Source organism: Moschus berezovskii, chromosome 15, assembly GCF_049115385.1.
Source record: "Moschus berezovskii isolate FMDL1 chromosome 15, NW_MosBer_1.0, whole genome shotgun sequence".
NCBI classification, from domain to species: Eukaryota; Metazoa; Chordata; class Mammalia; order Artiodactyla; family Moschidae; genus Moschus; species Moschus berezovskii.
Window position 1 is genome coordinate 31,987,807 of NC_142474.1, and position 25,270 is coordinate 32,013,076.

Below are 25,270 nucleotides of genomic sequence, written 5' to 3' on the forward strand. Positions count from 1 at the left end.
CCAAGGTCCAGCATAAAATTCCCTTCTTCTTGAAATACCTTTAATGGACATGAGTTTGAACAAGCTCCGGGAGTTGGTGATGGACAGGTAAGTCTGACGTGCTACAGTCCATGGGGTCACAGAGTTGGACACGACTGAGCGACTGAACTGAACTACCTGCAATTGGTTGTTTTTCTGGTGAGATACTGATGCATAACTTCTCCTTGTCTGAAAGAAACAAATCGCACTCCATCATTTACCAGCATTCTCCCGAAGGGCTGCTGAAGCAAACCCAAATGCTCTCGGCTGTGCTCTCTGCTTTTCTTCCTGGAGCTCTCCCTGTCCGGGCCCCTACACCACCTCCCATCTACACTTTGAGAACTGTCACCTCTACTGCATCCTGACTGACCCTCAGTGCTGTATTCCACTCCCATGTGTGCAACTCCCCTCTCTCTGCTCCCACAGCAGCCAGCCTCCACCTGGCACGCCTGTCCCCTCTCTCGACTAGGAGCTCCAAGAGGTTGAGAGGCAGTGTTTACCCTTGACTCGTTGCATGGTTGGCACTGAGGAGGTGCTTACAGAACGTTTCATAGCACCAAGTGTCACCTGCCGCAGAAGCTGATGAGTTGATGAGATGAGTTGCTCTGCCAAGCCCTAGTTCAGGAAGAGCCCAGGTGGGATCCTCTTTCCATACTATTTTTCCAGAAGTTAACTGATGATAGCAGCCAAGTGTTTGCAGAATAAGATCAGGGAAGAGGATCTGGGACATAGAGACCACAGGAAGACTGGCTGAGGTGTCAAACAGCTTTAATGAGCCCAAGCACCTTTCCCCCTACACCCTGTCCTACCCTCCCCACTCTCAGTGACCCCTCCTCCAGTTCTGGACAGGTCCAGCCTGCCCAAGCCTCTGGGGCTCTTCAGCTGGAGGTGTTAATTCTTCTGTCCCCTCAGCCGTTCCAGCCGCCTCCGAAGGTCTGGGGGCACCTTGGCCCCAGCTGCCAGCAGCTCTCGAAGTCTCTGTTTGGGAGTCTTGGTGAGGCGGAAATTGCAGGGCACGGGGCCCTCTTCAAAGGTGACCCGGCAGCTCCGTGTCACTGTGTGGTAGCCCTCCGCACTGGCGGTCACCATGTAGTCCCCTGGGGTCAGCAGGCGCCAATAATCCCCGCCCCATGCTGAGAGAAGTGAAGGGCAAGATCAGCGTGCAGTGGCCGGCAGCTTCTGACCTGGTTAATGCCTCCCACACTGCCCCATACCCTCCCCCACACACCCACCTGTTGTTACGTCATGGTTGATCCCATCTACAGAAATGACAGCATCAGCAATCCCAAGCTCTGTGTCTTTGTCCCTCACAACTCCAGCAATGCCCATGCGCACCTGTGCGGGAAAAGGTTCTCAAAATCCCTTTGCTTCCGCGACCAGTTTATATTCTGGCTCTGTACCCTACAAATTTGATAGAGGTGCTGCATCTACTCTGTTCCTAGGTGACAATACTCTGGTGAAAGTATCTCCTGACTGATAAATGGCATCCAGACCAAGACAACTATAAACGCCTGGCAGGAGGGTGTATCTTTGGGCTTTCCCTGAGTTCACTGATTCTCGTTATGGGCTTGTCTTTTAGAATCTTTGGAAACTATACTTACGGAGTCGTTCCAAGGGACAGGAGTTCCTGCGGAAAGTGAAGTGTCTATGCCAGGGTACTTCCTGCACTTGCATAATCAGAGTCTTTTCTGAGAACAGCTCTGGGTCTGCTCCATGGACCATTGCTTGGAGTGCAGTCAGGTCTACTCCCACTCTCCAACAATGTCTGACACCACCCTGCTGGCAAACTGTGCTTCCTATCCCATATCCCTCCAAGGCAGTCTGATGCCAAGTGAGTGTGACCCATGGCACTGGTGAGTCAGAATGGCTCAGCCTGACCTTAGGAGACCTCCCTGTTGGGAGATGCATCCAACACAGAGAACAGACCAGTCAGCAGTAATTCGGGCAGGCGGGGAGTGGGGAGGAATTCAGATCCGACCTGTTCCAGGTAGGTGAGAAGGGCATCTTTGTTGTTCTCCCACTCCTGGGGCAGCTCGTTCTCATGAGGGAATTTGTCACAGGACAGCTCCACAGTGACCTCAAAGCAGTTGGTGTGTAGGTAGCTGAAGTCATTCATGCCTAGGGGTACCACAGACACTGGAGCCTAAGCAGGCTGGACGGAAGCCCTGCCCTCCCAGCACCCTCCTCTGGGAGACACTTCCTGGTGACAGCTAACACTGGCACTGTATGTGAGAGCAGACTGTCTCATTGGGGCAGGGTTATGGGGATGGGGCTAGAGCTTCCCTGATGGCTCAGCTGGTAAAGAATCTGCCTGCAATGCAGGAGACCCAGGTTCGATTCCCAGGTCGGGAAGATCCCCTGGAGAAGGGAATAGCAACCCACTTCAGTATTCTTGCCTGGAGAATTTCAAGGACAGAGGAGCCTGGCAGGCTACAGTCCATGGGTTGCACAGAGTCGGACACGACTAAGTGACTAACACTTTCTTATCACTTTTACGGGAATGGGATAACCCCACCCTCGGGCACATACTCCCAGGAACTGTGTGCCAGTCAGCCCCGTTGATGATACTGCCATACAGAGAGAAGTCCTGGCTGTGGCAGGGTCGTCGATCTGGGTCCTGCATGGCCCGATTAGTGCCCGCATAGACAGTGCTGAGCCAACGAAACACAGCCTCATCCGGGGTGGGCGTGAGTTCGCGGGCAGCCCACGGAGTCCGAGTCATGTCGAAGGGGTAGGATACCACGAGCTCACCCCCGTGGAGGTTAGCACTTAGCACAAAAGGGATCCGCTGCATCCACTTGATCACTGCCCATGTTTCAGGAGCCACCTGGACAAGGGCAGGTCAGGGGAGTGGGAGACAGAGACAAAGGCCCCCAGGGTGGCCCAGAATACTCACAGTGGCATTGGGCAGAGTGTAGTAAGTGGGCAGTGGCAGGTGATGGTTGGGGACAGTATCAGGTACCAGCCCTTCATCTTCTGCTTCCCACAGTGGTGTGTTGAGGTCAGCAAAATTATGGTTAAGATCAATGCCCTGATGGTTCCAGCGGCCCTCTGCCCAGCCCACCAGCTCTGAGCCCTGCCGGGGAGGAAGTCTGTTCAAGCGAAGCAGGCTCCAGGCACCATGGCAGAAGGAGCAGGCTGGCCCTCAGGCCAAGTGGCCTACCCGGCGGAAGGCAGTCTCATAGCCATCAGGATTCATAGAGGGCAACAGGTGAATGCGTGTCTCGGTGAGCAGCCGGGTCACCCTCGGGTCCCCTCTCAGGAACTCATGACACAGGAACTGCATTAGAAGCAGGAGCAACTCCCGCCCCAAGGCCTCATTCCCATGCATGCCGGCCACATAGCGCACCTCAGGCTCTCCTGGGAACAAACAGGGACTTGCAGCTGGCTCACGCACCCGCCCCTCCCTGCTGCTGTGCCCACCTCTCCCACCCCGCCTGCCAGTACCCAGCTCATGCTCCCCGGGCTGGTCCGACATTTCCATCACATACAGCTTCAAGCCCTGGTGGCTCCTCCCGATGCTGTAGACGCGGGTGATGTTGGGGCATTGCTCGTTCACTTGCTTCATCAGCTGGGGGGTGAGTGGCATGGGTGGTGAGGGGCCACGGGAGGAGCAGACCCAGGGCTCAGACCACACGTGGCCATGGAAGGACTTCAAAACCTTGAGAGGGTCCATATGATAGGGACACCATGGCTCAGTACAGGAGAGGGCAGCAGCCATGGAAGGAACAGTCAGAATAAGAGAGGCACCAAAGCAAGGGAAATCATGGAGGTTTAGGGGTCAAAAAGAGAGTGAGATGGAGGAGAACATGAGGGCAATCATAACAAGTTATGCCCTGGTGGGCAGAAGACCTGAGATGAGCAGATCCTCCCTCCTGGGTCATAGGTGTTACCTTCCTCATGGCTTTATAATCATGATGCCGGAAGTCTAATGAGTCGGAGGATCCCAGCACGGGAACCTCAGGGAACAGACCATTGGGATCTGGTAGAGGATGAGTTCACAGTAAATGGTGAGTTTCCAGGGGAGGGTGTGCCCTGCCCATCTAACCCTTGTCTTTCTCCCCACCTGAGACTGGGCAGGCCAGGATCTCTGCCCGGAGGCAAGATGCACCTCCCTGGAGCCAGGTCTGGGGCAGCAGGCGAATGAAACGGGCCACCTGGGGCTCAGGCAGGAGGTTTAGCACTGGTGTCTCTGGATCCGAATTGGCAGGAAATACCTGGGGGCATCAAGTCCTTTGTAAGGGCTGCTTGAACCCCAGCAGCCTGACTCAGGGTCCAGGAAGATGCTCAGGCCTGTGAGCTCACTGAAAAACCCACCCTAGTGGGCTCAGCTAGACACTTGCTTGCTGTGTCAAACACATATTGTTGCCCACATCCTTTGCCAACAGGCAGCCATCCTTTCCGGTTTAGTCACAGCTCATTAGACCAATATGGCCATCTGACTCAGGAGCAGACAATCCTGAAGCTGGCCAGGACCCCACACTGTAGCCTGAGGAGATGAGAAGTGATGCAAAGACTGAGGCCCACCGCCAGAAGGGGTGTTCCAGCAGGAAGCTGTGGCATGAGGAAGTATTTGGGAAGGATGCGGGCATGGTCCAAAGCAACCTGGCTCCTGAGGCTGTCTGCTGGGTGCCACCCATCCTGACAACAACCCCCTTTCTCCTGGGATGCCCAAGTGGGCACCTGTGTCTTGTCCTCAGAAGAGTCCAAGCCCAGCCCAGCACCCTACAGTGGGCCAGGAGCCCAACTCCCAGCATAGAGGGCCCCAGCCACCATGGGACTTCTCACCGCATCCATCCCACTGCTGCGATTCTTACTCCCCCACCAGGTCCGACTGTCATTGCTGAACTGGACTTTGTATGATGTGACCCAGTCATACCTGGCAGGAAAGGTGGGTAGAGATCATGGGTGGCCCCCAAGCCTCCCACCCCAGTCCTCCTGAGTCTCCCCATAACTTCCCTGGCCTGGAGCTGTCCTGCCTTACCTCCAGATGGAGTTCCTGCCCTGTGTGATAATGCCTGAGAAGCGGGTGGGGTGCCTAGCATCCACCTGAAGCCATGGCTCGGCATCCTGCTGCTCAGCACACCAGGCCCCATCAAAAAGATCACCATCTTCCAGGCCTGACTGTGGGCACAGGATGCAGCAATCAGAACCAGATAGGCCTTAAGGGAAGGTGGGAGGGGCAGGGAAGAAGGTCCTAGGGATTGCCTTGCTGACCTGGATGTTGAGCCGACCTCTGTGTGGTCCAAGACCAAAGGACTGGCTGCTAGATGCATCGAGCTGGTTATCTGAAACTCGCAGGGACTCCAGGCCCAAAGGGGGACAGTCTGGGACAGGGACAAAGCAGTAAGTTGGGACCAGAGAAACAGTGGTCAGGGCAGGTGGAAAGCTGAACCCAAGCTTGCCTGTGTGGCCAAGAGCTACATTAGTTCATGTCTCAGAGACTGCAAGTCTGGGAAAGGCCCTTGGAGTGGTGGTACCTGGTTCTTGCTTCTCAGGGAGGTGAAGGGTCCCTGCAGGGCTGGTGGTCACTGAAGGCCTGGCAGTCACTGAAGGCCTGGCAGTCACTGGGGGTCTGGGGCGAGTTAGCTTCTTTCGCTTCTTCATGACGATCTTTTTCTTCTTGATGACTCGAATCCGGACATGCTGTTCTGAAGTCCCTGGCAGAGCAGCAGGGAAGGAAAGGATGGCAGGAAACCTCAAATGGAGAGGTCTACCACCCCAAGAAAACCTACAAGTCCACAGGAGGCCCCACCACATGTATCCAAGGACCTTAGCATGGACTTTAAGGCCCTCAGTCTGACCCCAACCTACTGTTCCAGCCACTTCCTTGATTCCTTCTCCCCACTGATGTGACTACATGCTTTGCCCTCACCAGTAGAGGGCTACACTGCCACTAGGAACTACTTGCTTGCTCCAAAGAGCTGAAGTTGATTCTTTAACTCCTTCTTTGCCTGGCTGTCCCCTTCCCTATCATATATCCACCATCTTTGACTTTATTTTCTAATTCCCATTCTTTCTTCACATCTCAGTCCAGATGCACTTCAGGGAGCCTTCCTTAGCTCCAGGCTCAGTCTCATGCCCCCAAAGCCTCTGTGCCACTTCCATCACTGTGCTGAGAGGTCCTGTCCTCAAATCCATGTCCGTCCGAGTGTTCAGGCTGACCAGAGTTGGACCCCTGCCCTACCTGCCCTTCAGCATAAAGCATTCATTGCACAGGGCAGATGCCATTGGTTCCCCCACTGAGATCCACAGCTGCCCCCCACACACACACTGTACATAACTGTATCAGGGATTGGTACGTTTGCACACAGTTTCCCTCTTGGCTGCCCTCCTCTTCAGCTCTTCCTAATTCAGAGCTACCTTTCAGAACCAGTTCCACCTGCCTCTCCCAAGAAGCCCTCCGAGGTTGCCAATCCTCGTGCTTTCCTCCTCTCTGTTGCCACATCTGAGAAGCTGGGAAGTCCGGCATTCTTCCCGGTCCTCACCCCAGCCAGAGCCGCATCCCTCCAGGGCACCTGGCAGAGAGCGCCTGCTCGCTTCCTCTGTTCTTTCCTTTCAGCCGCTGGCCTGAAGCCCACACAGTCTTGCTCTGCACCCTCCTCGGTGTCTTTGCACCTCTCTCTACCCTCCTCCTGGCTCTAGCCTCAGTTTCCCCATCTGAGAAACAGGAAGGTTCGGGGCTGGAAGAGGCAGCATCCCACTGGCTCCTGTCCCGGGACTGCTGACTTGGTCTGGCCGGGAACTAGGGTTGCTGAGTCAGCAGCCATTGTACCGCGCAGGGAGTGTGCGCGCGTGGGGCAGGGTCGCCACCCCGGCGCGAGGCGGAGAGTGCGGGCGTGTGTGGCGAGTGTGAGGTGTGTGCGCGCGTGCTGGGGAGGGGTCGCCACACGGAGGTCGGAAGAGTGGGACAACCGATTCGCGGGAGAAGCGGGCCGTGGGTAGGACGGAAGCTCACCGTTCTCCTTCCCCGCGGACGGCTGTGCCGGGCTGCTACGGGGGGTCGGGACCGGGGCCTTGGTGGTCGCGGGCGACGCCAGGCCCAGCACGGAGGTGCCGGGCGCCCCTAGACCCACATCGACGGCAGGCGCGAAGGTGGCCAAGGCGAGCAGGAGACCCCACATGGCGGGGTCCAAGGCGCGGACGCGCTGGGCTGGCGGCGGCCGGTGGGTTCGCCTCTTCCTGCTGGGGCTCCGGAGCCCCCCGCCCCTTCCTGCCGCCGCCGCACGCCCGCCCACAGCCCGCTCGCTCGCTGGCCTGGGACCCCGGGAACCGAGGGGTTGGGAGGGAAGGGGAGGGGAAGGAGGGAAGGGAGGAGGAAGGGGAGGGCCCAGGCCGGCCGCCCCGGGTCTCCGCACCCACCGACCCTGCCCTCATCTCCGCTCACCCCGCATGCCCCCTCGAGCTCGCCCGCCTCGCTCGGGCGCTGCCCTGGACCGTCGGCAAAGGCCCCAGGCACCCTGGATCCCACTCGGTCCTGTGTGCCCGTCCCACAGTGGGCACCCACTGTGTACCATGCCCCGAGCCGGGCACTTCACCCGTGGCCTACAGTCAAACCTTGTCTCACAAACTGGTAAACCGAGGCTTAGAACGGCGAATTGACAGTCCAGGTAGCAAAGCCGAGAACTTTGGGGCGGAAACGACAACCCGGGAGGGCAATCTGTCCAGAGCCAGAACCCCCTGCCAGGAAGGTTGGGACAGAGAGAAGGCTGAGGGGAAACTGAGGCGGAGGCAGGGTTTCGGGGTGCGGGAGGGCTGGAATCTTTCGGAAGGACACCGAGGGGCCCCGCCAGCGGCGGTGCTTCCCATCCCCCACCCCCGCGCCCCGCCTGTCTTCTCTCTCGGTTTCCCTCGCCTCCCCTCCTCCGGCTGCCACGTTCCGGGGTTACATAACCCGAGTAGAGGAGACCGAGTCGATACCCGGCGGGCTGAGGCCGGGGGAGGGCGGGGAGGGCGAGACTTGATGCGCGTCCTGCCCTGCCCCGCCCCAAGCTTTTTCTGGGAGCCGGCAGCCCTGGGGCTCTGTCTTCGGGACCACCTTGGATCCCGGGATTCCAGAGCGTAGGACCCTCCCCATGCCTCTGCGAGGCCCCCTTGGGCTCCCCATTCCAGGGTCGCCTTCCCCAGCAGGAAGGAATTCGTTCTCTGTGCGCCTCTGGCCGGTGCTTTGCCAATGCAAGGATCCTGCCAGGGAGACGCTGCCATCCTCAAGACGTAGTGCCGAGAGGTGACCGGGAATCCTCTAGAGTGTGGTAGGGTATGGGGGGTGGGGAGATGTTGGGGGGGAGGGGCTTGAGCAAATGTTTTCTGCAAGATCACTACCCATATGAACAATTTGAATTACCCCATCGGCGTGTCCGCACCCATATCGCCGGATCTCTCGAAAGAAATATGCGCTCCCGGAACTGAGACCCACCCTCAGTAACAACCCCCAGTCTCATAGACGCAAGTCCTGGAGCTCCTGGAGGTTTGTGGTCCACCCTGTGCGCTCTGGGTGGAGAACTTCTAGTAACTGGGACAGGGCCCCCATGGGTCCTGCTCCCACCTTAGAGCACCCGGCCTGGATGCCACACCTGGGTACCAGACACCAGAGGAGGATTTAGTAAAACTCAAGGAAGGCATGCCAAACCTGAGGGTCCCAAAGCGCCCGGCCAAGTCAGCGGCAGAAAGACGGTACTGTGGCCCCAGGCCTCACGGAGGTGGGAGGCCAGGAGAGACTCCGATGGAGCTAGAAGCAGGTCTGTGCAGGTCTTGAGGCCTACTCCACCTCCCACCAAAGCCCAATCTGGCCCCTTCCCCGGCTCTGCTCCACCCTCATCCAAGTTTCACAGAGGGGGCCGAGGCAGAACCTGGGAGGACAGGTCAGCCTCTTAAGGCTGCCATGGCTTCCAAGCCCTTTCCCACACAGCAGCCAAATCAACCTAGTGAGCTCACCTTCCAGCGGTTCCTGAAGAGGTTCTTCCCCAACCACACCATTCTCACCTCACTTCCCTGTGTTCTCCCCCAGCTCATATCTCTGCAGCCACACAGGCATCCTAGCTGTTCGTGGAAGGCACAAGACCCATCCAGCTTCAGGGCCTTTGCACTGGATCACCAAGTTTGCATCCTTCACCCGTCATTCAGATGGCTTTTCATTTATTTTTGGTTGCTCTGAGTCTTTGTTGCTGCACAAGGGCTTTCTCTAGTTGCAGCATAAGGGGGCTACTTTTCATTGCAATGGTGGGCTTCTCATATTGGTGGCTTCTCTTATTGCGAAGAACAGACTCTAGGCACTTGGGGCTCAGTAGTTTCTGCTCCAGGGCTCCCAGAAGTTGTGGTGCACAGATTTAGCTGCTCCTAGTATGTAGAATCTTCCCAGACCAGGGATCAAATCCCTATCTCCTGCATTGGCAGGCAAATTCTTCACCACTGAGCCACCAGCGAAGCCCCCAGATGGCTTTTCAATGTCACTCTCTTCCCTGACCATTCTGACAAAAGTAACCTCCATCCTTCACAGTCTGGAATCCCATCTGGGAAAAGGTCCAGGCAGTGGGTCCACTCCATGAGTGAGACTTAAAATTGCAGTTTCAGTGGTTCCCACTTATAATCCTGGGCTGCAAACTGAGTTGGCGCACAAAAATGCAGTTCTGGTTTTACTTTAACATTTTAACCAAGCCATTTATCTTGTGAGTCCTGGGATTTTGTTAATCCTAGGTGCACTTGGCCAGGCCTCCAGAGCTCAAGAATTGCAAGACCCTCTTCTTCTCTTATCTAACGTACTGCCTGACTAGCTGTTAGTTGCGGGCTAATCACGGGCTAGCATGGAATCCCAGCAGTGTCCAGGAAGGTTAGAAGCAGGTCAGAGGCCTGCTCTCCTGCTTCTGAATCCTAAACAAAGCTTCCTCCATTTTAATTTCCCTAACAGTTGTCTTCAGGATTGTTTACGCTGAAGAGCATAGAAATAAGACGAAATAACATGAGCAGTCTTGCTAATTCTATAGGTCAAATAACAGTTCCAAAGGGTCAAAAGAAACAAGATAAAGATACAAGCAAGAGGTTAAACTGCAGAAAATCATTTCTGAGCAGTAGGGAATGTAGTAAAGAAAAAGTCCCACCATGAGTGAGAAATATATTTTTGTACATTAACTCCTATATCCATTAACTTATCGGCAGTAATATTTAGGTTGGTGCAAAACTAATTGCGGTTTCAGACCGTGAATTTCAAATTCATTATAACTAGGCTCAAACACATTTTTAGTAATCAAAATAGGAACCATTACAATCAACATATGTTTGCCAATGAGGAATAACTTTGTTTATCCCTGTAGTATAAAAATCATGCTTCAGGATTTGATGAACTCTTGAAAAGCATTTTCTGCATCCTGCTGGTTGTGGAAGGGTTTTCCCTACAAAAAGTTGTTGAAATGCTTGAAGAAGTAGTAGTCAGTTGGTGAGATGTAGGTGAACATGGTGAATAAGGCAAAACATCATAGCCCAATTCATTCAACTTTTGGAGCGTTGGTTGTGCAATGTGCGATCGGGCTCTCTTGTGGATAAGAATTGGACCCTTTCTGTTGAAAGGCATTGCAGTTTTCAGTGCATCTCATCAATTTGCTGAGTATACTTCTCAGATGTAATGGTTTTGCCAGGATTCAGAAAACTGTAGTGGATCAGATGGGCAGCAGACCACCAAACAGTGACCATGACCTTTTTTTGGTGACACTTTGGCTTTGTGAAGTGCTTTGAAGCTTCTTCTCGTTCCAGCCACTGAGTTGGTCATTGCCAGTTGTCGTATAAAATCCACTTTTCATCGCATGTCACAATTTGATTGAGAAATGGTTAATTGTTGTTACATAGAATAAGAGAAGACAACACTTCGAAATGACAATTTTAAAAAATTTTTGGTCAGCTCATGAGGCACCCACTTACTGAGCTTTTTCACCCTTTCAACTTGCTTCAAATGCCGAATGACCTTAGAATGGTTGTCGTTGAGTTCTTTAACAACTTCTGTAGTTGTAAGAGGATCAGCTTTGATGATTGCTCTAACTTGGTCATTCATTGTCAGTTTCCGATGGCTGGCCACTACACTCCTCATCTTCAAGGATCTCATCTCCTTTGCAAAACTTCTTGAACCACCACTGCACTGTATGTTTGTTAGCAGTTCCTGGGCCAAATGCACTGTTGATGTTGCAAGCTGTCTCTGCTGCTTTACAACCCATCTTGAACACAAATAAGAAAACCACTTGAATTTGCTTTTTGTCTAACATCGTTTCCATAGTCTAAAATAAATGTAAAATAAGCAACAAGTAGTAAGTCATTAGCAAAAAAACATAAAGTGGGAAATGCACATTAAAATGATGTATAACATAACCACATTTATTTAAGAATGTATTCCAACATCAAACAGCAAATTTCAACAATGTAAAATTGCAATTACTTTTGCACCAAGTAACACCTTCTGTCAAAGTACAATTACATTTTTCTACGAAATTTTGTAATACTTTGGTTCCTTGCAAAATTTTAAACAGGGGTTCTAAGGAGAAGCTAGTATTAGAAACAGACAAAGTAGGAAATAGCATTTGAGTCAATTACACCTGAGTTTTCATGGGGGGGGTGGAATAATAGGTGGTCCTCTTCCAATATAAATCATCAACATGTGTTAGGAATCCAGAGAAAGGGGTTCCTAACTGATATATAAAGGTAATGCTTTTACATCATCAGTCACAATACATGCTAATAGAGGGGCTCTTTTAAAAAATACATTGTCGGTTTTAGGGAAAACAGTCCATTCTCAATAGCTGATGAAGTTCTCCAACAAGCAAGGTTCCCCAAATTCGAGAAGTTGGTCCACATAGCAGTCCCTTGTCAGCCTTGCCTCAACGTATCAGTAAGTGGTTGTGACTATTAAAGTAACACATACACATAATGCTTGTGTTCAAGGCTTGAGCTATTTCTTTACCAGTGCTGTGTAATCTAGCAGACAGATAAATCTTGTCCTTAGAGAGGCAAAGTTAAGAAAGAACAGGCCTTGTTTACTGCGCAGGCGAAGTTATCCTGAGTTCAGGTCCGGCTTAGGTTTCTCCAACTGAAGATTCCCCAGTCGATTTCTTCATATTTTTCTTTTAATTGTAACATATCCTTGAAGGTTGAGGAGTGAATGACAATCCATAATACAGTCAAACTTCCAAGAATAATCTATTCATGAGAATAACAGTGGGTTAATGGCACATATTTCCATCTTTCCTGTCCGGGGATCATCACTAATATAGTATGATCCTTCCCCCATGCAATCACATCAGCAGGTGTGGGAGGACCTCTAGGCTGCTTCACCAAGACTTTAGCTCCAATTGCATTTATTTCATTTGTGGGTCTAAACTCTCCATCACTTCTGTTAATAAAGTGGGAGGTTCTCCAGTTTGTACTTTGCCAATTACACATGAAAGGGCTTCCCTGGTGGTTCATCAGTAAAGAATCCACATGAAATGCAGGAGATGCGGTTCCATTGCTGAATCAGGAGGATCCCCTGGAGAAGGAAATAGCAAGCCGCTGCATTATTCTCGCCTGGGAAATCCCATGGACAGAGGAGCCTGGCGGGCTACAGTCCATGAGGTCCCCAAAGAGTCAGACACGACTTAGCAATGAAACAACAACAATTAACATGGAAGAATCAGCAATTGGGCAATTTGATCATGTTGATTAATAAATAGATCATCCTTTCCCTCATTTTGTGGAATTACTTGGATTTCTTCTTGGTAGTCTGGGTCTATCACTCCCCCACATACGCAGATCCCTTTTAACACTAACCTGGAGCATTCTTTGATTAATCCAAATTGTCCAGGAGGCATTTTCATTCCAATGCCAGTTGAAATAACACATATCAATCTTTTAGTAAGTCTATGTTCAGATATAAAGTACAAACCCAGTCTGGCAGCCTCAGGAGTAGCTCAGAAAGGAAATAATACTCCTGGGCCAATTTCCCAATACTCAGTTTTTTTCGGATGGAAGTCTATTTTAAACATCTGTAACATGGAATAGTCATTCTCATCAAAGGAGTTTCTGATTCTCCTGGATGTTTATTATTTAAAACATTGAGGGAAATATTCAAGTTAGTCCTCCAATTTTTATAACAATCCTCTCCAAGTTTAATTAATTGCTGTTTAACCAAACCATTCATTCTTTCAATCAAACCAGCTGCTTGCGGATAATAAGTAATATGAAAGATCCATTATATATTATGTTCCTGTGAAAGCTCTTGTATTAATTTACCTTTAAAATATGACCCATTGTCACTCTGAATTTGAAGTAGAATACCATAATATAAATTATCTCCAATGTTTTAATAGTATTAGTCTGATTGGCTTTGCTGAAGGGAATGACCACTAAACATCCAGAATAGGTGTCCACAGCAGTACACACATATTGGCATCCTTTATCTCGAATTAATGGGCCAATGAAGCTGAAACTGCAATACTTTGGCCACCTCATGCGACGAGTTGACTCACTGGAAAAGACTCTGATGCTGGGAAAGGTTGGGGGTGGGAGGAGAAGGGGACGACAGAGAATGAGATCGCTGGATGGCATCACCGACTCTGTGGACATGAGTTTGAGTGAACTCCGGGAGTTGGTGATGGACAGGGAGGCCTGGCGTGCTGTGATTCATGGGGTTGCGGAGAGTCGGACACGACTGAGCGACTGAACTGAACTTAACTGAACTGATAATCAATTTTCCATATTTGTTCAGGCTTCTTGTCAAGTGCCAATTGTCCTTAGACAAATTGTGTCAAATTTCTATGCTTGATATGTTGACAAACTGGACATTGTGAAATAACAGATTTAATGAGATCCATAGTTAAGGAAGTACCTGTATCCTGAGCCCACCTGTATGTTGCTTTTTCTCCCAGATGGCCACATTTTCTGGGGTGCCCACAAAGTCAAACCTTTTAAGTCACTGGAGTCTGGATCAACTTCTACTTCTTGGATTCGTGTTTGTTCCTCTGTAATAGAGTTATACCATCGTTCCGTAGAATTTGGAACACTGTGAGCATCTACATGAAAGACTGAAACATTAATAGTTTGAACAGTTTCCCAAATGTCAAACCATAATTCCTTTCCCCATAGCTCTTTGGAGTGAATTTGCCAGTTATTCCTTACTCTTGTGCATGTGTGCTGAGTTGCTTCAGTTGTGTCTAATTCTTTGTGACCCCATGTACTGTAGCCCACCAGGTTCCTCTGTCCATGGGATTCTTCAGACAAGAATACTGGAGTGGATTGCCGAGCCCTCCTCCAGGGGATCTTCCCAACCCGGGGATTGAACCCACATCTCTTACTTCTCCTACATTGGCAGTGGGGTTCTTTACCACCTAGGAAGCCCCATTTTTTACCTATAGGGAAAGCCAAGTGGCCAATCCATTGACTGACCAAGAATCTGTGTATATATGGCACTCATTCCTTTGCTTTAATACCTGATAAACTGCATATAACTCAGCAAATTGTCTACCTTTACCTTCCTCAGTAGTTGTCAGTGATTTAGTAATGACGGATTATGTGCCACCACTTTCCAATAGTGAATGGATCCTATATATCTGGCTGATCCATCAGTGAAACATGCATGCTGTTTTTCTAATGCAGTTAAAGAGTCAAAAGTTTGTGTTATTGTTTAGTTGCTAAGTCATGTCTGACTCTTTTGCGACACCATAAACTGTAGCCAGCCAGGCTCCTCTGTCCGTGCGATTTCCCAGACAAGAATACTGGAGTGGGTTGCCATTTCCTTCTCCAGGGGATCTTCCCCACCCAGGGACTGAACCTGAAGCTCCTGCATTGCAGGCAGATTCTTTTCTGCTGAGCCACCAGTGAAGAGTCCAACGGCTTTCTCCATTTTACAGGCAACTCAGTTATCTCAGGCCTAACTATAGCTTTTAATAGGAATTTTGGAAATCTTTAGTAGGAACTTCAGAAATCTTTTCATTTAAGGCAGCAACCTCATGTGGCCCAGGTTTGGCTTGGTCCTGAATATACCATTTCCATTTCATTATGCTGGATTCCTGAGCTTGCCCAATCCTGTGGGTTTTGGGTGAACTTTGTACCCATTACATGACTGGTACTTGAGGTCTTAATATTACAGTATAATTCATAGTCAATTATTCCATATCAATCAAAGCCCAATAACAGGCCAATAACTGTTTTTCAAACGTAGTGTTATTTCTCTCAGCCTCTGGAAATTTCCTACTTCAGAAGCCCAAAGGCACTCTTTTGTCTTGCTGTTTTTGCTATAAGCTTCAATTAGCATATAGTTCATTGATATATACATGTAATTTTATGTCCCTTTATTGTAGCTCATGGAGTATCTGATAATAAAACTAGAATTTAATATTCAGTGTAACATAAAATTTGTGTGTGTGTGTAGCCAGGGGAGGCTTTATCCCATCAAATAAAAAATGAGGCTTGTCAGGGAACCAGAAAAAAACAAGAGGCTATCTTGGATTTCCGTAGCCACAACTGTTTGATTTATAGCTATTGTTTACCCATTTTAAATTCCTTGCTTTAGGAGTACTGTTCGGGGCAGATTCATGTTAATGTATGACAAAACCAACCAATATAATATTGTAAAGTAATTAGCCTCCAATTAAAAAAAAAAAAGGAGTAGACTGTTGCCATGTTTTAAAGACATCAGGATAGCAAAAGTCTGACAATGAGGGGTAAATTTTTTTTGTAGAAGCAGAATAAGCCTTATCTATGTGTGTCATAATCTTCATAGATTATTGTGAAATAATATTTACTTTGCCAAGTAACAAAATATTTTAAAAACAAATATAAATCACTTAAGGGCAAAGAAATTCACGTAATCTGTTATCAAAAGCCACATTCCAAGAAAACTTTTTTCTCTTAACACAGAGAGAAAACCAAATTCCAGTCTGATATAAACTTACTGTTAATAACAATTTTTGTTTATCTAGTTAATTTTAGTTTAATCTTAGAAAGTCCTTTCTGTAAATCTTGAAGATGTAGTATTTTTGCAAAGACATCAGAATGAAACCATAGTTCTCTCTAATGACTAAAAGGCTTAAAAATACAGGTTTAAAAATCTGATTACAGTTCAGTCGACAAAGTAACTTGGTTACTGCTGTGACACATAGCACTTTAAGATACTAACTAAAATTATGACTGATAATATTTTACCAGGACATATTAGATCTTTTTGAATTCTGTATAATTTCTAGAATGTCTGTATTAGTAAGATTTACCATACAAAATAACCTAAGAAGATTTTTGACAGCACTTATTTGACAGTACTTCTCATGTACCTATAACATAATGAACCTAATTAGTTTAATATCTTTCTTTGGGATGCCTCAGGGGCCTTCTGAAGCACCCTCAAAATTAGCTAAAAGTCAAAAGAACTTCATTAGAATTTGATCTTAGGAAGTTCTGTCAAAAATATCAAAGAGTTTAGAACAGTCAGTCAGATAAAATCGTAGATCACTATGAAACAATAGTTATTCACTCAGCTGAAGTAACAATAAAAGATTCAAAAGCAAATACAGAACAAATCACTTAAGAGGTAAAGAAACTTAAAATCTGTCATCAAAAGACAGTTCAACATCCCAAGGAAACTTGTACCATGCATAAGATTCTTTTCTTGGGATCCACTTTCCACAAATCCTTATCACTTTCTATAGTAAACACTTTATTCTTCCATTCAAAAATAGACACCTGAAAGTCAGACCTATTTATTTTTCCTTTCACAAAATGCAATTCCATTCCTCATAACTTATCCCACTTTCTTTAAGCAACCATGAACTGTCCTTTATATTAGCATTCTGTAGATTGGTAAACATAAATACCAGTGATAATTTCTAAAAAATTTTGTTTTTCTTAGAAAACATCTCAGGATGGTACCAAACATATTCCTTAATACTTCTAAACCCTTCGCTTCTCTGTAAAAAAGAAAGCCAGTGTTTAGTGATTACTGTTTTAGCATATTATTTCATTTGCAAATGGCCTAATTATTCAAACTTCTATCATTTAACTTAATTTAGCACAGCCCTAGAATTCAAGTTATCAAAACCTGGAGAAACTATTTTAGGTAAACATTCCTAAAGCATAGTTATTCTTAAGAGAGTTTATCTAAAAGCTCTTTTCTCATTTACATTTTCTTTCCTTAAAAGTTTATTCACATCAAGTTACTTTGTAAAATGGACTCAATACCTGGCCCAACTGTGGAATATGATGTTGCCAGAAGCCAAATAGCCCTATAAATTTTGAGCCTCCCTTTTTGTCCAGAGAGTTTTAAATTCCATTATCTTTTGTTTAGCCTTATGTAAAATCTCTCTATATTATTTAGCCCATTGTATTTCCCAAAACTTTATAGTCTGGGCGGGTCCCTGAACTTTGGAGGGATTAATCTCCTATCCCAAGTGTTGGGGTCCCAGTCTACCCCTGCATTAGCTATTATCAGATTAACTCTCTTTTTGTTAACTTTGCTGTACCTCTTTCAATATTGAGCTTGTGCAAACTTTATAGTGACTTTTTCCGCTACCAACTTGAAAGTGGAGACTTGGTCAGCTAAAATGTAACTTTGACTTTGTAACATGGATAACTGTCCTTGCAAATCACATAATGCTTTAATTGTGACTTCGCTACAACCATTTTTAATTTGATTTCCTGTACCTTATGGTAAGCAGAGAGGAGGATTCAGCCTCTCTGACCCAGTGAGGTCCGTTCTTGTCCCTTCTCAATTGGCACAAGCCAAATTGGCACAAACATTCAATAACTTCAAAAGATTTGGCTTGCTTTAATTTGGTGTCCCATTCTCACACAATCCAATGGATATGCCCCTTTATTACTGCTAATAAGCAGTAAGGCAAATCTTCCCATCAGGGAATGAAAACTTCATTAATCTTAACCTCTTTCTTCTTTAAGAGTGGTATTTTGTTTCACAAATCCTGCTCACCAATTTATGTTTTGCCCAAAGTTTGACTTCTGTTTCAGGTTTGAAAGGTTACACACAAATAAACAGTCTCAGTATTTAATAGAGGAGTATTTAACTTAATTTCAAAGTACAATCATTAAAAGAAAAGAGAAACCATAGAGAAGGGAAACATCACATACATCAGCAAATTGAGCCGATGACCAAAAACTAGATTTAGGCAGCGAAATGAGAAGTCCCAAGTAAAAGCAACCTGGAGTCCCAATTAGGAAAAAGTCCGGGGTAAGACTTCAAATTGCTGTTTGGGGGGTTCCCAATTATAATCCCAGGCTGCAAAATAATATCACCATCAGTTCATGCAAAAATGCAGCTCTGGTTTTACTTTAACGTTTTTACAATGCTGCTTGTTTTATCTTGTGAGTCATAGTGAAAGTGAAAGTCGCTCAGTTGTGTCCAACTCTTCGAGACCCCATGGACTATAGCCTGCCAGGCTCCTCTGTCCATGGAATTCTCCAGGCCAGAATACTGGAGTGGGTAGCCATTCCCTTCTCCAGGGGATCTTCCCAACCCAAGAATTGAACCCAGGTCTCTCACATTGCAGGCAGAGTTTTTACCATCTGAGCTGCCAGGAAAGCCCATAAAATTTTTGTTAAACCTCAGGCATGGTTGCCCAGACCTCCAGGAGCTCAAGAAGTATACCATTCCCTTTCTTATCTAAAGTACTGCCTGATTTGCTACGCTTGTGGGTAGGCACAGAATCTGAGCAGTGTCCAGTCAGGTCAGAAGCAGGTCAGAGGCCTGCTCTCTTGCTTCTGAAGCCTGAATAAGACTTCCTCCATTTTAATTTCCCTACAGGACTCTCCTGAGCACTCCCCAGTGTGATCAGGTAGCTGGAAGCAGAGATGACAGATGACTTTGGTGCCACACAAGCTTAATATCACATGCCACTTCTGTTCATTTTGTTTGGGTATCCTTAGACAGTAATTTTATCTCTGTGTTTCTGTTTTCTCATCTGTAAAATGGGAACAATAATGTCTTCCTTTTTGGGTTGCTATGATGAAGTGAGATAATATGTGGTTCCTGGGGGCCCCTAAGTTAACTGGATGAACTACAGGTAGGGAAACAGCTTAATACAGTCCTCTTGCTCCCACATATGTAGATAGAATAAAACAGTATCAAGAGAAGAGAAGAGGCTATGTCTGGTTACACAAACCGAGAAATAGCCTAATCTGCTGCCTCCCTGTGCTTCCTGATCTCCTGTTCCCGGCACTCACTCCCCACTACATGCTCTCCTTGTGATGCAGCTGAGCACTGATGGGGACTCTCCTGGCACCTAGATGCATCTTCTTACATGCCTGTCTCCCCTCACCACTTCCTCCCCCAGCTATCTCTCTTCTGTACATCAATGTCTTCTAGAGCCGTGCTCCTCGAAGTGTGGCCAAGGATCTGCATTTTAAAAAAAATTCCCAGAGAATTCAACCCCAGGAGATACATGTGGGCTGAGAAGCACTAGATGGCGGTCTAGAGCAACTCCGTCTAAAATGCATGAGACAGCTTTCTGAGTTTGATGGTGTTTGATACTGTTACTGGAAATTTTATCTCAAGCCACAAGAGTATATCCATATTACTTTAGGAAATCAGTATTTCATTCATACTGGAAGAGTATATTCCTGATCTCCACGATAGGACACTAATATTGATTTGCTATTAAAAAAAGAAAGAAATCATTTTAATCAAAATACTACAGAATATGATTTTAAAGGTACATCACATTTATATTTGTAACAGACAATTCTTCTCTATGCTTCTCTATTAACTTTTAGTGTTTTTTATTTCTCCTTGTATTTACTTTTATCTTTCTATTTCTTGAATTTTTTCCACCTAAACTTTAAACTTTTCATTTTATATTGGGGTATATTTCTTGGACTTCTATGCTTAGATTTTTTAAATACAATTTATTAGAAAAACTGAAATTTACAATGTGTTTATATCACTCACTGAGTACATGGCATTTAAAAACAACATCATTACAGAAAGATAACAAAAATACAAAGTCTTAAAGCAGGGATATGGAAAACATTATCCACTGAGGCCTTAAATGTAGTAGACTTTACATAAAAAGGAAAAGCAATGAGTATACAAGTATACAGCCAGTTTAAGAAGTTAGCAAAATAGAATAATCATAAAGAAAAGAAAGCAACAACTACATACCAGGTATTAATACAATAAAAATAAAATAAAATTGAGAGGCTCAACAGAGGTCAAAACTGCCTTAAAAAGCTTCTCTAAAAAGGGCAACATCAGGTAACAATAATCAACAAGAAAAATCTTGCAAATAAACAATACTCAAAATGGGAATTACTCATAGAAGCATTAAGAATATAAATAATAGAAACAACTTTATGCCTATACATTCGAAGATTACTTGTCTCGTTTACAGGGTTATTGTTACCATCTTTCTAAATTCCATATATATATACGCTCAGTTCAGTTCAGTTCAGTCGCTCAGTCGTGTCCGACTCTTTGTGACCCCATGAATCACAGCACGCCAGGCCTCCCTGTCCATCACCAACTCCTGGAATTCACTCAAACTCATGTTTATCGAGTCGGTGATGCCATCCAGCTATCTGATTCTCTGTCGTCCCCTTCTCCTCCCGCCCCCAATTAGTATACTGTATTGGTGTTTTTCTTTTTGGCTTATTTCACTCTGTATAATGGGCTCCAGTTTCATCTACCTCATTAGAACTGATTCAAATGTATTATTTTTAATTATATGTTTAGATTTTATCTGTAGATTTCCTGCTATGGAATTAAGGATTTAGCTTTCCTACCAGCCCTCCCCCCAACAAACACACCAAAATACACATATACGTTTCCCCCTGCCATCCTCCCAAAAGAGCTGAATCACTAGTCAATATTCAGTTCTTATATTATGATCATGATTATTGTTCTATTTTTTGTATTCCCTGGATTTAGCAATTATTTTATCATTTGCTTGGTTTTTAACACACTAGTTAATTCAATCCCAAAGCTTCCAAATGAACTAAATATTTTGCATATGTCTAAAAACAGCATGCGACGAGTTGACTCACTGGAAAAGACTCTGATGCTGGGAAGGGTTGGGGGCGGGAGGAGAAGGGGACGACCGAGGATGAGATGGCTGGATGGCATCACCGACTCTGTGGACTTGAGTCTGAGTGAGCTCCGGGAGTTGGTGATGGACAGGGAGGCCTGGCGTGCTGTGATTCATGGGGTCGCGGAGAGTCAGACATGACTGAGCGACTGAACTGAACTGAACTGAACAACAGCAAATAATCAGTTTTATTTTCTTCTAGAGACATCCCTCCTAGAGTATCTATCTTTTGATTCTAGGCTGGGGTTGCTTGCTTTCTTTATCTGGAAACATTGCTGACATCCCAGGTCTTTCACATCATCCCTCTCCTGTGTTTAGCCTCACTTCTTTCCTAGTTTAGTTCATTATTTTTCTGAAGCACATCCTCCAGTAGCTTTCTAAGAAAGAGTGTATGCAAGGTCAAGTTTTCGAGACCTTGTTTGGCTTAAAATGTCTTTATCCTCATACTTAATAATCACGTAGACAGATATATGTTACTGCTGCTGCTGCTGCTGCTGCTGCTGCTGCTAAATCGCTTCAGTAGTGTCCGACTCTGTGCGACCACATAGACGGCAGCCCACCAGGCTCCCCCATCACTGGGATTCTCCAGGCAAGAACACTGGAGTGGGTTGCCATTTCCTTCTCCAATGCATGACAGGAAAAGTGAAAGTGAAGTCACTCAGTCATGCCCAACTCTTAGCAACCCCATGGACTGCAGCCTACCAGGCTCCTCCATCCATGGGATTTTCCAGGCAAGAGTACTGGAGTGGGTTGCCATTGCCTTCTCCAATGTTACTAAGTTGTAAATAATTTTCCTCAAAATTTTATGGGCGTTGCTTTATTGTTTTGGGCTGACTCAGAAAAAGGCAACCAATGAAAGGTGACAAGGGCTGGTGGCATTGGCTCTATCGTTGTTGAGCTCTGTATAATGTATCACCAAATATGTCAAGGTCACTAGGCTTGAATCTTTGAACAGAGTCCCCTGGAGACAGATATGCAGTGAGACGCTTGCTTTGTCTCCTTCTCTCCTAGGGGCTGTATGGCCACTGTCTCCCTACCCTGACCTCCATCAGTTTTCCTTCAAAATATGAGGACAAGAATTAAGTTCTCTCAATTATGACCCATTTTCACTCTTGCCTCTCAAATCACTAAACTGAAATGTGCTGGAACCTCTGTAATCATTTACAGATTATCAGTGGAGACAGGTTTCTTTTCCAGATCAGTCCCTTCATACATGTTCATTCTTCTTTATTTAATTATTGGAGGGTAACCTTAACCTTCAATTTTGAGGTTACTATGTTGTAGCCCTCTCACATTCACATTTTCTGTGCCTTTTCTGGAATGCCAGTATCCCTCCCACAAACTACATTGCTTCTAATACTTAAACAGCCCCTCCTGCCCCACCCCCATTTAGCAGGTCACGTGGTTATCCCACTCCAGAAAGCCTCAGGTTGCTTCCTGGCAGAGTCTATCTGTACATTCCAGGACTGAAGTTCTGAAAAATCCCCCACATGAATGCCCACAGGCATCACCCTGCTCTCAAGGGAGAGAACCAGGGACAGACAGGTTGAGTGACTTGCCTGTGGACACCTAGTCCTGGGAACTTGTGAGATACAGAAAGTGGCTCTTCCTCTCTTGGTCAGCTGCCCAGGTGGTGATGGGGTTAGAATGCCTCCCGGCAACTCAGATCCCCAAGGGCCCCTTGGGTGGAGAATTAGCAAAGAGGATAAATCTTAGCTCTTAAATGTCAGACCTCCTTCTGGCTACACCACCAGCTAATTATGAGGCCAGGGCCAGCATTAGCAACCCCCATCCCACCCCACCCCACCCCACCCTGCTTACCCCAGGACCCCACCTGGCAATAGATCACAATGCTCCAGCTGCCCAACCAACCAGAATGACTGACCGAAGTGGGAGGAGGTGAGGCGGGTTTGGTGAGTGGGTGTGTGAGGAGGGGGAGATTCCTAAACAGTCCAACTCCCCACTGCCTGAGCCTGCCCTTGAGGTCTGCCACCACCCCCTCCCATGCCCCGCTCCTCTCACCCAGCACTCGTCCTTCCTGTAACCTCCACCTTCCTCCATGACCCACCTCTGCTTACCCAGGCCCGAAGCTGCTGTTTCTCCTACCCCAGTCCCTCCCAGGGGCATGGGTGCTGGGGAAGGATCGGCTAGTCCGGTGGGTCCATGTGTGTCCCCCTGGGGCCCTAGCTGGGCCCAGGTCCTGGACAGTGTCCTAGGACTGGGGGCACTGGGGCTGACAATTTGGGCCATCTTTTCCACAACTGGTCCAGCCTTGCTGCTGCTGCTGCTACTGGTCAGCTTCCTGGCCTTCGACATGCTCCACCGGTAAGTGGATTGCAGTCTACAGGTTGGGCAGGTGAGTAAACCATCAGCCTCCCAAAGCCCAGCTGCTGCCCTTTCTCTCCACAGGCCTGCAGGTCCCACCTGGTCACAGCACACACATCTCACAAGGGGCCAGAATCAGGGGGCCGGCGAGGGTCCAGGGCAGCAGGAGGCTCCACCCGCGGTGGCAGTCGCAGGACGACTCAGCCTCCTGGAGGCTCTGCTGCTGCTGCTCCTGGGTGCAGGGTTGCTCCTGGGCGCCCGCGGTGTGCCCTTGGCCCTGCTTGCCCTTGCTTTTTGCCTTCATCCTTGGACCTGAGTGTCCTCCGGAAATACACTGGCCATGCTGTTTCCTCAGGCTTCCTTTCCTCCACTCTAGGTTGGGAAGGTGGGAGGATACTCCTTTATCCCCCAGCCTGCATCTTGGAGGACATCTGGCCTCACAATGTGGACAGTGGATACCTAAGTCTGAGTCTGAGGGCATCAGTAAAATGTGAGATAAGGGACAGGGAGCCCAGTGCAGGGTATGGAGCCATCTTGGAACCTGTAGGTTAGGGAAGGCTATTCTGGCCTCCTCTGTGATTCTAGAGAACTTCTCTTGAAAGAATTATAAGAGAGTGAAGCAGGGCGGGATACAGGCCAGCAGGGAAGGGAGAGCTCCAAAGAGGGCTTTCCACAAGAAAACTAAGACTACATCTGTGGACTCACCAGGTTCCCCTAAAGCCTGAAAGGTCCACGAGAGAGGCTCAGGTAAACCTCACACCCAGCAGTGGTCTTTCTTTTGGCTGGTCCCCACCCCGACCCGGGTCATAATAGGGCTCCTTTAGGGAGGGTGGGGGCACTGAAAGTGGGGGCTCAACTCTGGCTGCCAGGCTGTCCTGGGTGCGGCAGGAAGCAACATGACTTAGGTGGCTCTGCCCAGAGGTAAGACCCAGGCCCCAGTTCAAAGCCCCCACCACACCCATGCTGGTCCCTCCTGATTCCCTGCATCCGCACCTGCCCTGAGATCTCAGGCATCCCCAGGGCTGCTCCTGCAGCTGGCCTGGCCCTCTCCCTAGGTGCACCAACCACGATGCAGCAGCTACGAGTGGAGACAGATGCCATCGGGGCTGGCGAGGGGCCGCAGCGTGCCATGCCCTGGTCAGCCTGGGTCTCTCGGGAGGGCTGGGTGCGCTGGTGCATGTGTCATGTGCCCCCGAGCTGGACTCAGTGGTGGACTACATCCGGCTGGCGGCAGCCACTGCAGCGTGTGCTGTGGGGTCTGGAGGGGATCCTCTACCTGCTGCTGGCCCTGATGCTGTGTCACGCGCTCTTCACCACCGGGTCCCACCTCCTGAGCTCCTTGTGGCCCGTGGCGGCTGCAGTGTGGCGCCATCTGCTGCCGGCTGTCCTGCTGCTGTTGCTCAGTGCCCTCCCTGCACTGCTCTTCACCGCCTCCTTCCTGCTGCTGTTTTCCACACTACTGAGCCTCGTGGGCCTCCTCACCTCCATGTCTCACCCAGGCAATGCTCAGGACTTGGACCAATAGAAGGGCAACCCCATCCCGCTGCTTGTGTCTGTTGAGACCTGGCCTAGGGCTTGAGGCCCAGGGGAGAGGGAGGAGGGCAGTGAGACCAGGGCCTTTCTGTGTCAGCAGGCCCCCGACCTGCAGTCTCTAGCTGGGACTGGGCGGGACATGGGTGATATTGCTGGAGCTGGCAGGATAGACTTGCCTGACCTCTGGGCACCTCCCTCAAGCTGATGCTGCAGGTACTTCGTGTGGAGGGCCAGAAATTTTGAGAAGAGATGTTAGGGCAGAAGGCTCAGCCAGGAGCAGAGCTTGGCCAAGCCATCAAGAGTTTCCACGTACATATGCTGATGCTACTGGGGTCCCCTTAGCAGCTGGCAGCATC

The 25,270-nt window shown here is 48.1% G+C and overlaps 3 protein-coding genes across 4 annotated transcripts; 2 read left to right on the top strand and 1 right to left on the bottom strand.

The window, feature by feature from the left end:
• Positions 1-784: 784 nt before the first annotated feature.
• Positions 785-7,316, bottom strand: CPXM1 (carboxypeptidase X, M14 family member 1). Of its 2 annotated transcripts, none has more exons than XM_088843947.1 (14): positions 6,977-7,316; positions 5,499-5,669; positions 5,236-5,345; positions 5,003-5,142; positions 4,807-4,897; positions 4,085-4,235; positions 3,912-4,000; positions 3,466-3,589; positions 3,182-3,378; positions 2,915-3,094; positions 2,548-2,845; positions 1,997-2,136; positions 1,251-1,353; positions 785-1,151 (listed from the first exon to the last, which is right to left on the bottom strand). In XM_088843947.1, exons 1-14 carry the CDS (start codon positions 7,140-7,142, stop codon positions 910-912), a joined length of 2,202 nt encoding a protein of 733 aa, XP_088700073.1. In that variant the 5' UTR covers positions 7,143-7,316; the 3' UTR covers positions 785-909. The 2 variants fall into 2 exon arrangements, with proteins under 2 accessions (XP_088700073.1, XP_055288709.2); XM_055432734.2 differs by having other exon boundaries at positions 5,499-5,678; positions 6,977-7,306.
• A 15,799-nt stretch (positions 7,317-23,115) lies between these two features.
• C15H20orf141 (chromosome 15 C20orf141 homolog) lies at positions 23,116-23,697 on the top strand. Its single transcript, XM_055423935.2, has 2 exons — positions 23,116-23,381; positions 23,466-23,697. The coding sequence occupies exons 1-2, from the start codon at positions 23,116-23,118 to the stop codon at positions 23,695-23,697; spliced, it is 498 nt and encodes a 165-aa protein (XP_055279910.1).
• Positions 23,698-24,450: 753 nt separating this feature from the next.
• On the top strand, positions 24,451-24,906 carry TMEM239 (transmembrane protein 239). The gene has a single exon (XM_055423921.2). The coding sequence runs from the start codon at positions 24,451-24,453 to the stop codon at positions 24,904-24,906; it is 456 nt and encodes a 151-aa protein (XP_055279896.2).
• Positions 24,907-25,270: the final 364 nt, after the last annotated feature.

Bases quoted from the DNA above. Each gene is read 5' to 3' on its own strand.
- CPXM1 (XM_055432734.2), bottom strand. From the start codon at position 7,142: ATGTGGGGTCTCCTGCTCGCCTTGGCCACCTTCGCGCCTGCCGTCGAT. The intron at 4,898-5,002 runs GTAAGGCAGGAC...CTTTCCTGCCAG, and splicing joins GGCAGGAACTCCATCTGGAG to GTATGACTGGGTCACATCAT. The intron at 3,379-3,465 runs GTACTGGCAGGC...GTTTGTTCCCAG, and splicing joins GCCCGGGGAGCATGAGCTGG to GAGAGCCTGAGGTGCGCTAT.
- C15H20orf141 (XM_055423935.2), top strand. From the start codon at position 23,116: ATGACCCACCTCTGCTTACCCAGGCCCGAAGCTGCTGTTTCTCCTACC. The intron at 23,382-23,465 runs GTAAGTGGATTG...TTCTCTCCACAG, and splicing joins GCCTTCGACATGCTCCACCG to GCCTGCAGGTCCCACCTGGT.
- TMEM239 (XM_055423921.2), top strand. From the start codon at position 24,451: ATGCAGCAGCTACGAGTGGAGACAGATGCCATCGGGGCTGGCGAGGGG.